Source organism: Arachis hypogaea, chromosome 18 (assembly GCF_003086295.3).
Source record: "Arachis hypogaea cultivar Tifrunner chromosome 18, arahy.Tifrunner.gnm2.J5K5, whole genome shotgun sequence".
Taxonomy (NCBI): domain Eukaryota; kingdom Viridiplantae; phylum Streptophyta; class Magnoliopsida; order Fabales; family Fabaceae; genus Arachis; species Arachis hypogaea.
In genome coordinates, this window is record NC_092053.1 from 133543032 (window position 1) to 133562484 (window position 19453).

General features: G+C 30.0%; 1 protein-coding gene across 1 annotated transcript; it reads left to right on the forward strand.

Moving 5' to 3' along the window:
• Positions 1-14152: 14152 nt before the first annotated feature.
• On the forward strand, positions 14153-17574 carry LOC112771554 (floricaula/leafy homolog). The gene is made up of 3 exons (XM_025816328.3): positions 14153-14697; positions 15291-15700; positions 17044-17574. Exons 1-3 carry the CDS (start codon positions 14220-14222, stop codon positions 17428-17430), a joined length of 1275 nt encoding a protein of 424 aa, XP_025672113.1. The 5' UTR covers positions 14153-14219; the 3' UTR covers positions 17431-17574.
• The last annotated feature ends 1879 nt before the right edge of the window (positions 17575-19453 follow it).

A 19453-nucleotide genomic window follows, 5' to 3' on the forward strand; every position in this document is an offset into this window, starting at 1 on the left:
TAATGACATTGCATAAAATTATTTATATAAACCCTTGAATAAAAGTTGAATTATTAAGATCAAGCATCTAGTCCAATTCATGGATTCAAAAACATATATATAATATAGTTCTACACTTAAACAGGGTTTCTTTTTTTTTCATTTCCTATTCAACCTTTTAATATCTATTAATTTTTGGATGAATAACAAGAACATAACAAAGCTCATTTAAAGGGAAAAGAAAAACTAAAAAATGAACATGTGTGCGAGATTGTGTGTATATGTATTCACTAGTAGTAGTTTGTTTTTGTCCAATGTCTAGTTTCTTATCGGGCTCAAAGTTTGGGCTTAATTTAAAAATTATGGCATAACTGCATCATAAGTGTAAAGTGTAGTACACTTGGGCTTATTGTTCATCCTTAGTTGACTATTGAGCTATGAAACATAGACACTTTGTTAAATTATCGTGTCAATGTATCAGATATATTTTGGACACGACACTAGCTCATTGATACTTGTTCAATATACGTGTTTGTTATGTCTAACTCAATCTTAATCAAAAATAAAAAATTTTACTCCAGACACACTTTCACACTCTTAAATACCATTACGTATCAATGTGTTCGACCTTATTCTTAATATATATTCTTAAAATAAATTTAGAAATAGTATATATTATTATTTATTAAAACAAAAATATTTTAAATATTTTATATAATTAAAATAAGACATTAAAAATAATTAATAAAATAATTTACATTTTAATATCAATAAAATAACAAAATATCATCATAATTTATCTAAAAAAACTTTATATTTTATATATATGTCTGTCTCCATGTCTTATAAAATTTTAAAGTCTGTGTGTCAACGTGTCCCATGTCTGCGTCAGTATCCGTGCATTATAGCTCTACAGTCTACAAACAGCCGCACCAAAAAGAGAAAAAAGAAATCCTACGGTGACAAAAACAAATGTCGAAGGTTCGAATCTCGCCTTGTGCATGTAATAACTTATTGGCCAATAGAATTCAGATCCGTAACAGATTAGTTCTTAGCCTGTTGAAGCAAAAAAGTGTTGCCTTGATCTAAGGCAACGGCCGCATCTGCAACGCTCCTCAAAAACGTTGCCTTAGGTCTAAAAGTGCTGCTATAGATCAAAAGCAACTTTTTGTCAGTTTTTAGGCAACACTTTTTAAATGTTGTCTCAACCTAAAAATATTTTAATGAGAGATACTATGGGCAACAACAAAAAATAACACTAACCAACTATAACTAATCGAGTAATCAGTTCACTTATATGTTCGAATTGAAGATACCGGGGATAACAAAAAAAATAATAACACTATATTTTTTCAAAAATTATAAACTTAGGATAATATTACGATGACGAAGAGTAAAGATGATCCTTTTTAGTAAAAAAAAAAAAAAAAACTCTTGTACTCTCTTCCAAAACTTTCACCCTTTTAGAAACATCCAACAAATCTTGGACTTGGAGTTAAAACCCTCCAATTTTGAGAGTCAAAGTAAAACCAATGAAGCTCCTCCTCATGTCAAATTCAAACACACTCTACCACTCTATACAATAAGGGCAAATTATAAAACATTGTGTGTGTTTAGATCAATAATACATAATAATTATGAATTGAAAATTATATCGTTCACACATTAATATTATTGGAAAATTTTCCCGATTATATTATTTTTCATAAAAGAAATGAAGGTATTCACTGTAAAGAAAAATATAGTTGCATGTTCAGACTAATATATAAGATTGAACTATTAAAATAAAAAAAATTAAAATAGATATAACCACATCGAAACATGTAAATAAGATTGATTAATTAGAGTGCAAATAGTTATAAAATATATATAAATTTATTCCTAAGTATTCTAATACTTCCACACCTGTGAGGAAAACAAAAAAAAAAAACAAAAAATGGGCGTTGAAAATAAAATCAATAAAAAAAATCAAAGATATGAATAAAATCATGAAAAATGTAAAAAGTATACTTTAGATTATCAAATTATAATATTAAAAAAACTGTATTTACATAAAAATACCTGACTTTATTTTTTTAATATAGTTATAAAAAAATAAAAATATAATTAGATATTAAAATAAAAAAATATATGTGTTAGAGTAGATAAATTTATATTTGAAAGAATAAAAAATTAATTCTTTTACATCTTTTCATAATCATAACTTTAGTAAATCACTGCTCACTCTTTATTATCTATTCAACAAATAAGTATTTTTTTGTTTTTTCTTATAAGAATATTTTTCAATGAGTAGTTCTTTCTTTTATAATAGGTTTATTATTCTTTTTATAGGAAATTATTACGATCTTCTTTTTAGAAGAGTAGAAGAGATAGTAAAAATTAGTTACTTATTTAAATAAGTAGAGTTGTGTTTTAATTACTGTGTTCGATTTTTATGAAATCAGGTAATTGTTTACTATAGATAATATTAACTAATTAAACCCCATTTTTTTTAAATCTGACTAAGTGATGAGCCAAAAGTATGAACAACTTTAAATTAATTTACAACACAAATAAAATTTAGGGCTATGTATGTCTCATGTTCACAATACATATTAATGTGCAATGTGATAGCATATATAGCTAGCTAGGTAGAAAGAAAACTAAATAGCAGTAGTAATATAGAAAGAATTTTAAGTGTATCAAAAACATTGATATTTTAATTATTTTAATTATTGATCTAAATTATAAAATATATATATATAATATATATTAATTAAAATTAATAATTAAAACAATTGAAATACTGACAGTACACTTGAAATTTTTTCAGTAATATATAGTAATTCAACTACTACAAAATGAATGCTTTAATTTGTGAAATGTAGATGGATATGAAATTATGAGGGAACACGTTATTCAAGATTTTGTTATGAATATTGTAAGAAGCTAAAGAGGTGTAGGGTTGTAATGGGGACCGAGTGCATTGGCATTGCATTGATGGATGATGATTCGTTACTGTTAAGTGTGTTAAAAGAGAATCAGATCAAATCTCACTGAGGTTTTTAAAGTTAAAGGGCTTTTCAGATTGCAGGGTTTCCTGTCCTCAGACAACATACAACGTCAAAACAGTAATTTCATTTAGTTTAATCAACCATCATCATTTGCAAAAAGAAAAAAAATAGTATTCCTACATTAAAATTAATGATTAAAATTAATTATTAATATATTTATATATAAATATATATATAATTTAATTTATTTTTTATGTATGTTTATATTTTAATATATATTTTATAATAATAATTAAATTTTATAATTAATTTTAATATATACGTAATATAATTATTTTTAAATATTTAATATATTTTTAGTATAAAATAATTTTATATTTATATTTAATTATTTAATTATTAATATTACATTAATATTACACAACTATAATTTATAAACGAGAAATAGATGAAAGTAAACAAGAATATAAACAATAATAAAAATAATATGATAAAGTGGCAAAATTATATTCTCTCACAATACATAGAGAAGTCTATAATATTCTCTTATATATTATGAAAATTCATACAAATGGATTATATATATGAAAGATTTTACTACTTTTTTCTCTAAGTTTCACTCATTAATTCTATGCAAAATATGACATACATTAGTAAATACCTTAACCCTCTATATATAGTATTTTGTGAAGATACATTTGGTTTATAAGTTGATTAAGTTGTACATAAATTGTACAAGTGTGTACTATAGCCTTTTTTTTTTTACATTCATCTCTATTAAGTTGTATGACAAATTTATAAATATCAACTTATATAACAACTCATTTTTTTTGACTAAATCAAAGATTGTAATTAAGTTAACTTATCTTTAAGTTATAAATTTTGACGAGTAAAGTATCGTTTTTATCCCCAACGTTTGGGGTAAGTTCTATTTGTGTCCCTAACGTTTAAATCGTCCTATTTGTATCCCTAACGTTTGTAAAAGTGATTCAATGTTATCCTACTATCAATTATACTAACAAATCAAATTATATTTTTCAGTTATTTTCACTTGGATGTATTCATTCTCAATTAGGTCTCACTTGAATGTGGTCGATTTTAATATTATACCCACTATTTGTGTTTAGATTCAATTATGTCCCTAGAAAAGTGAATTATGTAAATGTTGTAGGAATTAGTTTTAACATTTGATGAGCTATTTTTCGGAGTAGATCATCGATTCTATCCCAGACATTTGTATTCTAATTTCAAGAAGAGATTTTTAAAACTCAAACTAAAGGCTCATGATGTGTAATTGACGGCAGGATAACATTGAATCACTTTTACAAACGTTAGAGATATAAATAGGACGATTTAAACGTTAGGAACACAAATAGAATTACCCCAAATATTGAGGACAAAAACGATACTTTACTCAATTTTGACTAAAACTTTGATTATGCAAGTTGGACAACTTACAAATAGCTTTATGAATTTTTTAACTTGATAAAAATCATTTGTATCATATTTAATTTTAGATCAAATTTAAATTCTTTAATTTTCTTAAAATTTTATTATGTTCTACTTGTATTACTTTGTTATTTAATTTTTTTTTAAAGTGTCCACTTTTATATATTAAATTTTTTTGTTGTTTCTAATATAATATTTGAAACTAAATCATTAAAAAATAATAAAAAAATTATTATTTTATGTAATTTGACATTTATTACCTTGCAAACATTTAATAAAAAAGTAATAATAAATGAATAAAGTAAAAAAGAAAAAGAAAGAAAAGACACATAGAGATACAGTGATGCAGGGAAAGTACAATTGTTCCAGTTGGGCTTTAAAGGCTCCCTTTGCAAAAAGGCTGAATTGTATGTACTTGTTCTTGGAAGAAGCCACTGCACTACTCTTCAGTCTTCCCCACTTCAACACCTCATACATTGAGAGAGAAAGACAAGAGACTCTTCAATCTTCATTACTCATCTCATCAATCACTCTCTCTCTCTCTCTCTCTCTTTATTCCCAATGCAGTCATTGCACAACTTGAATTTTAAGTATGTGCAAACTTTCCTTCTTATCTTAGACACACAATTTATCATTGTATGAATTTATGATGAAATTTTTGTTTTTCACATTGGATGGTAAGTGTTTTAGAAATGTGGACGGTTGAACTCTTATTTTTAGGTTTAATTATTCTGCTAGTCTCTATAGTTTTGCAAAATTTTTAATTAGGTCTCTATATTTTTTTTTCTTTAATTGAGTTTTTGCACCAAATTTTTTTTTAATTGGGTTCCTATACTTTTTTTTTCTTTTATTTAGGTCCATATACCAATTCTTTTTTTTAGTTGGGTCCCTATAAAATTAAGTCAATTACTACTAAGAGGGACTTAATTGAAAAAAAAAAGGTGTAGGGATCCAATTAAAAAAAAATATAAAAACCTAATTAAAAATTTCACGAAACTATAGAGACTAATAGAGTAATTAAACCTTATTTTTAAATGTGAAATAATTTAATTAGAGAAATAAAAATTAAATTGTCTGATTTATTAAAAATATAAAAATTAGATTGTCTGATTTGTGTTAAAAAAAATTAACGTACAAAAATTAGACTTTTTAATTTGTATATCTTTTATAATTTTAAAAAACATAAAAAATTATAATATCAGAATATATCACTGTCTTTATTTCTATACCAAAAAAAAAAAACTAATGTATGATTATGGAATACTGTAAATTAAATAAATGTTAAATATGTGTCATATTAAAAATAATAGATACATAATTTAAATTACCGGTTGAAGCTAACTTGCTAAGTTTTAATTAGCTTTATGTATAATGTAAAGAAAAATCACAAATTAATTCTTTTAATCAACATTGACTCAACTTTTTATAATAATATTCATATTCTTACTTCTTATTCATACACTATTTTATTAGATGATTGTTAAATTATCCACTTGATTGATATTTTTTTATTTAAAATAAAATAAAAATATAATTCATTTTCAGTGTATTTATTTTATATAAATTTTAAAAAAATTAATTCGTTCCAATATTTTGTTATTTTCAAATTTGTCCATGGTATTTTGAAAAAAAAAAACATACATAATCTCCATCTTTAAATATTTCACTCTTATTTAATCTCTATAGAGTTTTTTTTGGCGTGTATATTAATTTTATGAAAAAATATTATTAAGTGTTCTAAAAATATTACTATTAATTTTAAGAGAAAAGGATAAATAGGTGCTGACCTTTTGTCGCGCGAATATTTTTGTTTCTGACTATTGAAAAATATTTTTAAATATCTGACCTTCACAAAATTTGGACGGATCAGTTTCTCTGTCCAAATGCCTCCGTCAAGAATTAATCCGTCCAAATTTTATGAAAGTTAGGGATTTAAAAATATTTTTTAATAATCAAAGACAAAAATATCTACAGAACAAAAAATCAGAATCTATTTATTTTTTTCTCTAATTTTAATTTGGACCTTCCAAACCTTATATAAATAATTAAATATAAAGGGAAGAGCACAAAAACATAGATTGCATTTGTGAGGCAATTAAAGAGAAGCAGAAAATAAGAGTCAAATCAAAAGTAAAGGTCAAAGCACAAAATGAGAAGATATGGATGAATGAATAGGAAATATCTGCACACAAAACTAATACCGAGGTAGCTGAATAATGCTAACAACATTATATCTTGTTTCTTTTTCTTACAAGTAATAAGTAGTAATATATATAACCTCGTAAAGAGTAAAGACACATAGAACTAGCTAGCTAGCTAGTTCGGTTTCTTAGATAGACAGTAGTATATATACATAGTCCAGTTAGTTTTCAACAAAATCTTCGTACTAAATGCCATTGCTCTTGTTTATTTCAAATCAAATGGAACCTTCATGAAGTTACAGGTTAGAAAAGAAAGGAAAGGAACCCCCCAAAAACGTGTCTCGGGAAAACACCACTACTCTCCCACTACCGGGGAAGAAACAACTTGATAAGGGTCCTAACCCTCGTAATCATGGCAATTACATTGTTTTTTTTTTTAAGTTAGGAAAGAGTCTAGAATTCAAGGTCTTAAATAAATATGAAAAGATTATATAAAGAGTAAATAGTTAAATTAGTTCCTCAAAAATTATATGATCTCTAATTTGGTCTCTAAAAGTTTTTTTTAGTTAAATTCATCCTCAAAAGATTTTAGTTTAGTCACGTTAGTCTTTCCGTCACTTTCTACGTTAACGGCATTATTAGAAAGTGATGTGGCACGTTAAATTACTTGTCAGCACATTTTTCTATATCTTAATTGACAGTCAATACAATATCTTTATAAAATTTAGTCAAATTAGTCCCTAAATAACAAACCCTAATTCCAAAATGTTGCATATATATCCCCTTCCTATACAGTATAATTGCAGCGGTTTAAATGGCAAAATTTGAGGTTGCTGGCATGATGGTTCGTGAAGATGGAGGTTGCGATGGTGGAATTAATCAACTTTTAGTTATTGAAAATGTTTAAGCAACTAGACGAAACTCTAATCCCAAAAACGATTTTCAATTTCAGCCAAGAAACACCAACAAAAAACAAAATTTAACAATGGTACAATCCTAAAGAAAAGTTCAGTAATAGAAAAAATAAATAGAAAAATTTTCCTTCCACAAAATTGAATTATGCAAAGAAAATGCGATCCCAAAACTAAACAACAAAACAAACATTAAACATAAACAATGATAAAAGAAATTGGTAACTAGTGCTCCTTTAATATTAAGAAAAAATAATTCTTCATCAATTTTTATGAATCAACAAAGAGCAAAACCCTAACCCCACAATTGATTTTCAATTCCAACAAAAAAACACTAACAAGAAATAATTTTTCTCAACGGCACAATCCTAAAAACAAATTTAGTAACCAGAACAAAATAAAACCTTAAACAATGACAAAAATAGTCGTCGGTCACGTCTTCAATTACTGTGAAGCCACTCCTCAAACAAACTTGCAAACACGCTGCGCCGGATACTTCAATCGGTGACGATGATGAAGGATTCTTCGTCTTCTCCTCAGCACGTTAAAAATGAAATGAGAGGGAGAGTCTTGTGAGAGAAAACAGGGACATTGCACCAGATGCTTCGATCGGCGACGATGATGAAGGCTTCTTTGTCTTCTCTTCAGTAGCGTCAAAAAGGAAGTGAGACGGAGAGTCTTGTGAGAGAAACAGAGACGCCACACCGGATGCTTCAATCGGTGACAGGGATGAAGACTTCTTCATCTTCTCAGCGACGTGGAAAAGGGAGGAGAGAGAGACTCTTCGTCTTGTGTGTTTTTGTGACTTGTGAGTAAATGAAAGTGAGAGAGATCAAAATGACGGAGTTTCAATCATTGCCCTTCACCCTTAAAAACGATAGTGTTTTAATGTTGATCTGTCTCTTAACATGTCACATTACTTTCCGTTAACGCCGTTAACGTAGAAAGTGACGGAAGGACTAACGTGACTAAACTAAAATCATTTAGGGATGAATTTGACAAAAAAAATCATTCAAAAACTAAATTGGAGATCGCATAATTTTTTAGAGACCAATTTAAATATTTACTCACTATATAAAGTATAGTTTATTATGCCAAACATATTATTATTATTATTATTATTATTATTATTATTATTATTATTATTATTATTATTTTGTACTTACTAATTTAAATATTATTAATATTATCTTGTTATTATGTAGTAACTAATTATATTAATCCAAAATAATGAGTGAAGTAAAGTTTCTTTAATTTTGATTTTATTTGTTGAAGTAAAAATAAGCGAACCAAATAATTTATTCAAGAGAAAAAGTTTGGAATTAATTCATTTTTTAATCAATAAATATTTCTCTTTTTCTAAAAAGTTTTATTTTTTAGCTTTGATTATTTATTATTTATTAGTCAATTATTAATTAAAAAATACTTATTAAAATAACAAAATACAGAAAGCAGTTACCAAATTATAACTACGATATAAATTATAACTATGGAGGACGGCGATGTGGCAGGAACAAAAAACGGAGGAAGTTAAGAATAGAGAACAGAAGACGTTAAGCCGATGGAGCCCGGCAACGAGAACGCGAGCGAGGCGGGGAGTAGTCTGAACCGCCAACCACGGACCACAGTCACGGAAGAAGCAACAGTGACAGGCGAGAACGCAACGAATGGGACCGACCTAACTATGCGTCTTCGCGAGGAAGAGCTCTGAGAGAAAGCACGCCACGAAGAGGGAGAAACATCATGAGATCTTCGGTCAGCAGCTTTCGACGGTGGTCAGGAAGACGGAGTGGCCGATGGGTGGTTTGGTGTCTCTGAGGGTGGGTGAGAGATTGGGACTTGGGAGTGAATGGTTGCAGGTTGCGGCGCCGTGAACTCATAAAGTGCGAGATTAGGGTTAGGTTAGGGCGAATTGAATTTCTGAAAGGCTAAAAATAACTAACATATGTATTTATTTTTTTTAAATTATTATTGTGCGGATATGTGGATTCACGGATGCAAAGCAGATATCCGTGATTCGATTCTTGAAGGGTGCAGATCCGATCAGTCTACGGATCGGATATACGATTTTCGGATCGAATACCGATTTCATCGTAGATCTGTGGATACGATTCGATCTATGAATACTCCTAAACATAGTTATCAAACCCGGCTCGACCCGGTCGGTTCGACCGGAAACCCAGTCACCTAACCGGACCGAGCCACTCGTTGAACCGGCCATGCAACAAACCCGGTGAAACCCGGTTCAACCCGACGGGTTTTGATGAAAAACAGTGACCCAGCTGCGTTATATGACCCGGTCCGGGTGGTAAATTTTTTTATTTTTTTTTAAATCCTAAACGGCGCCATTCTAATTCATCCCCCCCTTTCGTTGAAACTGAAATGAAACCCTAGGCTAATCCCCCCTTCCCCCCATTGCCTCTAAAATCCTAAATATGATTCGAGTCGTCCTCCATGTCTACAGTTTGGAATCTTGGACCATAACGAGATTTTGGTCTATACTGGCACTATAATATCGGATTGAGAGGGAGATTAGAACTAGAGATCGATAGAAAAGCAAAGATGTGGGCTCGTGTCAGTAGGAAACAAAAAATATCTATTATAGTTCTACTATTAGCTATGGTTTTGAATTTAAACGAAATTCTAGAGAATGTTTGCTATCCTTATTGAGAGAACTGTTTAGTGGATAGTTAAAGAATTATAAATAGGTGTGAGGAATACAGATTTGTGATTTTCTTAGTGTACTTTTGATTTTACATTTTCAATAGAATTCATTGTTTTCATTTTTCTCAAGAAATCTTCTCTATTCTAGAATCCTCTGCTTCTTAATTTCTTCCTGCTTGGGTTCACTGCAAAGTAGTTTTATAGGGTTTTCAATTCCTCTTTTATGGTATTAGAGCCTATAATCTTTCTCATCTTTGTCATGGAGATTATCCTCTCTGACTCTTCCAAGAAGACCTTCTCACCTGTCTCAGACAAACTCACTCAAGACAATTATAGCACATGGAGACACACGGCAATGTTAATAATTCAGAGCCTCTCGATGGAAGATCATCTATACAGCTCCAAGATTCCGCCGCAGTTCTTGATAACAAAAGTCCTTTTGAGGTTTTTTTAAGCATCAACCAGATTATACTTTTTTTTTAAAATTTTTGGATGTATGTGTTTTCCTTTCTTAAGGCCTTATAGTAAAACTAAATTTAATTACAAATCTAAACCATGTTTATTTTTAGGATATGATTCAAATTTTAAAGGCTATAAGTGTATGGCACAAAATGGTAAAATTTATATGGCTCGACATCTGTTGTTTCATGAGCATACTTTTCCATATCAAAAATTGTTTTCTAACACCTTGGGCATAGATGATTCTTCCAAGAATAATCCAGAGAGTGGCAGCCAGCTTAAGGCCCCTGCATTTACCATCATTGATTCAACTCCACCATCAATGTCTTCATCGAATCAAGCTACGAAGTCTTTGAGTATACATTTGGATACTGAATTACAAATTACAAGTGAACCATTACACGATACAGCATCTCCTTCTCACTCAGGCTTGGACACTCATGACACTACTTCTAGTCATGAGAATGAGATCAGAATTTCAGAATGTCACCCACCTTCAGTATCTCATACCAATTCTTCTCCGGACATGATTCCTATTAGTGGTATTGAAACTATCCTTCATTCCATCTCTTCAACAAATGCTCATTCGATGACAACAAGATCGAAATCTGGAGTGTTCAAACCAAAAGTCTTGACTGTTCAACAAACTGATCTACTACACAATACTCCAAGGACTGTGGCTGAAGCGTTACAATGTTCTCACTGGAGAGAGACAATGGATAAAGAGTTTGCTGCTCTTCAGAAGTGCAAGACATGGGAATTAACAGAACCACCAACTAATACCACAATTATTGGAAGTAAGTGGGTGTTTGCTATAAAGAAAAATGCTAAAGGTGATATTCTGAGGTATAAGGCAAGACTTGTTGGACAGGGTTTTCATCAAGTGGAAGGTATAGACTATGATCAAATCTATAGTCCAGTGGTAAGGCCCTCCACTATTAGAGTTATCTTAACTATTGATGTTTCATTAAATTGGCCATTGAGACAGTTTGATTTTGATAATGCCTTTCTCAATGGCACCTTAAATGAGACTGTATACATGATGCAACCTCCGGGATACTCTACAAAGGGTGAACAACTAGTTTGCAAGCTAAACAAGGCCATTTATGGTCTAAAACAAGCACCGAGGACCTGGTATAAAACATTATCTACTACTCTTCAACAGTTTGGATTTAAAGAAACCAGATCTGATGTGTCTTTGTTTGCTAGATTTTTTTATTCTAATGTGATTTACTTGTTAGTTTATGTAGATGATATGATTGTTATCGGTAATAATACTGCAGAATTAGATAAATTAATCTATCAATTGAACAATATTTTTTCGTTAAAGGATATGGGGAAATTTAGTTATTTTTTAGGCTTGAAAGCTTCATATTTGTCTACAGGTAGTGTTCACATTTCACAAACCAAATATGCATCTAAATTACTTAAGAGAGCTGGAATGGAGACTGCGAATTCGATGCCTACCCCAATGATGTCCAACACAAAGCTTTCAGCTCATTACTCAGAACCTTTTCATGATCCCAAACTGTATAGATCAATAGTTGGTGCACTTCAATATCTCACAATGACAAGACCAGATATTGCCTTTGCTGTTAACAAAGTATCTCAGTTTATGCATCAGCATACATTGCTGGATTGGAAGAGTGTAAAAAGAATTCTGAGATATGTGAAAGGTACAGTGGATCATGGATTATTATTTTCTAAATCTATTGATTTTAGGTTGTTGGCTTTTTCAGATGCTGATTGGGGTGGAGATCTAGATGATAGAAAATCAATCACTGGATTTTGTGTTTATCTTGGATGCAATCTGATCTCATGGAAGAGTAACAAGCAGACAAAGGTGAGCAGGAGCAGTACTGAAGCAGAATATAGGGCAATGTATGCTGCACAAACTGAACTAATGTCCATACAGCAGCTTTTGGGAGAGCTTCGAATCCCACAACCTATGTCACCAACCATCTTTTGTGACAATCAGAGTCCCTGTCTATTGGCTGCAAATCCAGTTTTGCATAGTAGATGTAAACACCTTGAGCTGGATTTGCATTTTCTAAGGAATTTAGTAAATAAAAAATCTCTCTATGTTGTTAATATACCCTCTCAAGATCAGGTGGCCGATTCTTTAACTAAACCATTGTCCCTGAGTTCGTTTCAGAAATACAGATTCAAACTGCGACTTCGAGACAAATCGTGCCTCAGTTTGAGGGGGAGTATTGAGAGAACTGTTTAGTGGATAGTTAAAGAATTATAAATAGGTGTGAGGAATACAGATTTGTGATTTTCTTAGTGTGCTTTTGATTTTACATTTTCAATAGAATTCATTGTTTTCATTTTTCTCAAGAAATCTTTTCTATTCTAGAATCCTCTGCTTCTTAATTTCTTCCTGCTTGGGTTCACTGCAAAGTAGTTTTCTAGGGTTTTCAATTCCTCTTTTAATCCCGAACTCTTCTTATCTTTCTTGAATGATAAGGAAAAAAAATTGGAATCTTCTGGTGTTGTTGTCTAACTTTTCTCTCTAGGATGCATTTTTGTGATAGGAGAGGTTGTGAATTGTAATTTGAAACAACTGAATTTGAATAGTATATATATATATAGTAAATCGAGACTAATACATTCAATTTAGCTATAGTGACAATACCTTTAAGTTGAATTAAATCCATTCAATTTACTATGAACATAATAAATCGAAGTCTGTACATTCAATTTACTATCTGTTAGTCATTTTAACATTTTACTATATACTAGACCTACTAAATCAAAGCTATATATTTCGATTTATATATATTCTTACTAATTCCAATCTTATTAATTTAATTTATCTAAGAAGGTGTAAATCGAATTGAATAAATTTGATTTATATATAAACAATCAAATAAATCATGTAATATTATTACATTATGATTATTACGTAATATTAGCTTCTATTTAGTTTGTTTATGTGTTTTATTCTAAAATATATATTAAAATATAAAATATATATAAAAAATAAATTAAACCACAGACTTTATGATTTTTGTCTTTTGTGAGAGATTGTATAATGCTTGCAGGGTTACATTCTTGCTGTTTAGGAGAAAACACCTAAATAAACTAAAATCATTCTAAAATTACACGTAAAAAATTTTAAGTGCATATCTCTAATGGACATTTTTATATAAATTAATACAGCTATATTCAATTTAGCAATAGGTATACATGTAAATTGATTAGAGATGATTCGATTTATTATGTATTCACTAAGATATATAAATTGATGTATATTAATTTGATTTATTACAATATAAACCTATATAAAGAGTACAATAAAGAGTACGTTTAATAAGCCAATGAGTAATAGTTCAAATGACATAGACTTCCCATACTCAATTAAGAGGTTGCGGATTCGAGTCTCATATCTTTAGTAAAAAAAAAAAAAGAGTACATTTAATAATATCCATAATAAATACAACAAAGAGTACAATCAATCATAAATTAAAAAAATAATAATTATAAATATTTTCTATAAATATTTATGTAGATCGAAACATTAGAACACAGTACCAAAACCGTCTCACACAAATACAATTACATTGCATCATTTCTTCTCATCTCACTTCACAAACCCTCTCTTCAACATTCAACACTCAATGGACCCTGCTGACGCATTCACAACAAGCCTCTTCAAGTGGGACCCACGCACCGTCCTTCCTCCTCCTCCATCCTCCGCCACTCGTCCGCCGCCTCAGATCCTTGACTACACCGTTGCTCCCCCTGCTGTCTCCCCTTCTTCGGTGTCCTTCCCGCCGCCTAAGAGACCTGACCTAGGAGGTCTGGAGGAGCTTTTCCAAGCCTACGGTATACGCTACTACACGGCGGCGAAGATGGCGGAGCTAGGGTTCACGGTGAGGACTCTTATTGATATGAAAGACGATGAGATCGACGACATGATGAATAGCCTCTCTCAGATCTTCCGCTGGGACCTTCTCGTCGGTGAGAGGTACGGCGTTAAGGCTGCCGTTAGAGCTGAGCGCCGCCGTCTTGAGGAAGAGGAGCTTATCAAACGCCGTAACTTCCTCTGCACCACCGATACCACCACCAACGCCCTTGACGCTCTTTCTCAAGAAGGTAATAACTCATTCTATTTTCATTTTCCAAATAAATTAAATATCCAAGTTCTTAAACTCAACCCTTAATCATATAGTAACTATCTTTTTGTGTTACATATCATAATCATATCATTATACTTATATGTATATAATGAGTCAATCTATGTTACACTAGTCATTTTGAAAAGTTTGATGAATGACTACTGTTATATTAAGTTACTGTTCTACCATTGGTAATATATACACACTCCTTGCTACAAATTAAATATATTACACATATATACCTTGTTTAGATTTAATTTCATTATTTTATTAATTAACATGATTTATTTGTTGTTGTGACTTATAGTTTCAACATATATGTGTGTGTTTTTTTCTCTTTGTATCATTTTATATATAATGCTACAAGTTAAACACTATATACATAACCTATTATATATGAATAATATGATGTTATTGATACATTAATTAATTAAAGTATATATGTGAAATGGGTCTGATTATTAGCCAAAACATAATATCCTAATATATAGGAAATGTTTTGAATTTAATACTTTACTTATTCTGAAAAAATATAGGATAACTCGATGTTAGTTTTGCATGTGTACACAGGTTTATCAGAGGAACCGGTGCAACAAGAGAAAGAGGCTGCGGGAAGCGGGGGAGGGAGTACGTGGGAGGTGGTAGGCGGCGGAGAAGAGAGGAGGAAGCAGGTGCAGCAAGAAAGGAGGAGGAGAAGAAGCAACAAGATAAATAATAAGGGAAGTAATAGAAGCAACAACGAGGATGGTGAAGAGGAAGAGTTAGAAGGAGAAGAGAATGACATGATTGAAGGGAGCAATGGCGGCAGTGGCGGAGAAAGGCAAAGAGAGCACCCCTTCATAGTGACTGAGCCTGGGGAAGTGGCACGTGGCAAGAAGAATGGATTGGACTACCTTTTTCATCTCTATGAACAATGCCGTGAGTTCTTGATCCAAGTTCAAGCCATTGCGAAGGACCGTGGGGAAAAATGCCCCACCAAGGTATAATATGACCCTAACTCTCTCCTATGCTACCTTCTTTGTTCGTTGTTATTTGCTACATTAATTAATGTTATCCATACGTGAAGTAAATCAATTTTTTTGGTTGTTGATTTGATTCATTATCTGTTATATAATACGTGAAATAATTGTTACATTATCATTTATATTTATTACAATGTGGTTAAAAAAAATAATGTTCTCACTGGATTGATAGAATAAAAAATTATCCTATCACCTATAATTGTGTATTTGTTGCATTGTAAAATTCTATACTAATATAAAACTCTCTGTTTTTATACTTCAATTTTTTTTTGCAATTACAATAAAAAATAGTTTTATAATTATGCATATATTTTCATATCATAAAAACTAATAAATTTATAAATTTATTATTTAAAATGTTGTCTAAATATATAAATTCTATTTGATAACCATAGAAATATTTTTAAATCATCGGATATACATATTAATTATTTTATTTATAAACCAAACTTAATTAATAGGGTAGGAAATCAATATTGATATCAATGCATGCATAAAAAGAATTTATTCCAAAAATGAATAAAATTGAATTTTTTTTCTTATATTTGTCCTTTTTTATCTTTTGGTTTCTGAGAGTGAGAGTAAGTCTCTGCAGTTTTGATGGTTCCTTGTGTTGCTTAGAAGAAGGAACACGTGACGAGTCAGGGAGTCTCGTGAGAGGGTCCCACTCTTAAACTGAGATTCTGCATCCTTACGGTGGTGAAATGTATTGTCCGGTCACAAAGAAGAACCATATATATAGGGTTTAGTAACCCTAACTTTTCACATTAACACACGTTAGTCAAAGTCATGCATTGCATTGCATCTTTTCTTAGATTCTAGCATGCACTCATAACAATCACAATCACCTCTCCCTTTAATTGACACGTATCCATCAGTTCCTGTGATTCTGTTACTTTGATGAATTGTTCTTTGCCCATATTCTATTCAATGTTACTTTGATGTGCATGGGTGTAGGCAATAAGTAGGTTACTGTTTATGATTATTCTTTTGAGATATCACAATATCACATACACCCATTAGTAAAAGATGTTGCAAGATGAATTATATTACCATAATATAGTTGACTTCTTATCTATCATATAATGATGGAGTTAAAATTCACATTCACATTAGGTATATATAACTCCATCATATAACAATGTTTTTTCTGACTTAAACAATAGATTAAAAAAATAAATTTTATTTTTAAAATTTATATTTTAAATTAATTAAGTTTATTCGGGTTTGGTGGACTTATACTTTAATATTATTAGAAGGATGAGATAACATTTGTTTGTTGTCGAATTTTGGTAGCGCAGGTAACAAATCAAGTATTCAGGTATGCAAAGAAAGCAGGTGCAAGCTACATCAACAAGCCAAAGATGAGGCACTACGTACATTGCTATGCACTGCACTGCCTCGACGAGGACGCGTCTAACGAGCTCCGACGAACCTTCAAGGAGAGAGGCGAGAACGTTGGCGCCTGGAGGCAAGCGTGTTACAAGCCTTTAGTTGCGATAGCTGCTCGCCAGGGCTGGGACATTGATGCCATCTTCAATGCTCATCCTCGCCTTTCCATTTGGTATGTCCCTACTAAGCTCCGCCAACTTTGTCATGCTGAGAGTAACAACGCTGCCGTCGTCGTCGCCGCCACCGTAGCCGTCTCTACCTCTGTTTCGTCAGCAGTTGCCCAACTTCCTTTTTAATTCTTATTTTTGTAGTAATTTTGCTACTTAGTTATATATGAATATATAATTTTAATTAGACACTGCTATATATATTTGTAGGACTTATGAGGAACCCTGAGACTTATTAGTTAGTTATGGAAATTTAATTCCATTAGTGTGCCTTGAAGTACGAGTTGATTAGATGCTATTATGGAGTAAATGTTTATTAGTTAGTTTTGTTCCTTAATTTTTATGCAAATTAATGTCTTTTAAATTTTAATTGAATTAAATAAGTTCTTCAAATTAAATATGAGCAAACAATAACCTAATATATTAGAGACTACCACTAGTAATAATACTTAATAGTTAATTAAATGACAAGTACTCCAGTATTTTTTTTTTATTTGGTACTCTTAGAAATGAGAGAATAAATTATAATTTTTTATATATTTAATTTTATATTTTAAGAATATGCAAAATAAACACATTATATGCAATAATACATGAGAGAGAATAATAATATATCTTCTAATTTTAGAAAAATATAAAATATTTACCGAATTAAATTTAATTAAAATTTAAAATACTAGTCATATTAAAAAAAAAATTTGATCATTTAGTACGTGTTTACTACTTTTTATTGTTCCAAAATAATGAATTTTCAATTTTTTTTCTAGACTTGCAGGCCTAACACAAAAACTACCAAGACTCTCGCATCCATAACTCCCTTACAGGTTTTGGACACATTAAAAGCCCATTGGATTTCAACTTTGCAACTATTGACATGTTTTCAATGATAATTAAAATAGAGACATATGTTGTTTCAAATAATTTTAAAAAATATATTAAATCTTTAATAATTTTTAATTATCATTTTAACATAAAATATTTTCCAACTAGTAATCACTTATAAAATAAGGAGATAACCTCACAAAGTTCAAACCTCTAATTTTTTTTCTTTTTCAAATTTCAGCCTTTTCCTGACAAGTCACACAAAGAAGGAATATGAGGTTAGAATTTAAATATGTAATTAGTTCAAAGTTTGACCTGAGCCTACTAAGTACTATAATATAATATATCATTTGTTTTGATTTTGTTGGTTTTATTGAATATTATATGATATTTAACTAGTGAAATTCTGCATCTATTTGGACATAGATTGATACATGCTTCTAAATATAAGCATATACCAAATTAAATAAGCAAATTATATATATAGGCATCAGTTTCTTCTCATGGAGATCTATGGTCCCCCTATATACAGCATGGCATATGGCATGCCTTATATTATTACCATAAGATTAAAAGAAATGAATATATATAAAAAAAAAAAAAAAAAGAGAATATCAAAACATGATAATGATACTTAAATCTCAGCTACTTAAAATCAGTATGGTACTTCATATTTTGGCCAATGATACAAGGTAAAAGACTTAAATTTATATTTTGGTTGATATCACAATTAATTATCTGAATTTTTTAAAGTTTCAAAAAAAAAACTTTATTAATGATATTTTGTTACAATATTTAAAAACAAAAATATTATGTACATACTAAAAATTAGTTATCGTCACCAAAAAAAAAAAATACTAAAAGTTAGTTATCAAGTATTTGTGTATAAATAATGATGATTAATTTTAATGTACATTTTAATTTAAAAATTATATGTAAACCAATAATAGTTATATGGCCTAATAGGCCTATCATATATGCACGTGTGCGTGCGCGGGTGGATAGATGGGCATACGTGTGCAATATTTTTATATTTTAGTAATACATCTTTTTGTAATATTTTTTAAAAAACGTTACTAAATAATAAAAAAGCGTTACTTTTAATTTTAACAATAATTTTTGAAACATAATATATGTTATTCTATTAAAACTATACATTTAACCATAAATATTTGAAAATTTATAGATTTAATCATATTTATTTTAATATAGTTATAACATATATATTATTCTAATGCTAAAACAGTTCAACTATTTCAACATTTACACATAAGATCAGTTCATAATGAAACTATATATAAGAAGGTGTGGTACTTCAATTTCAATTTGG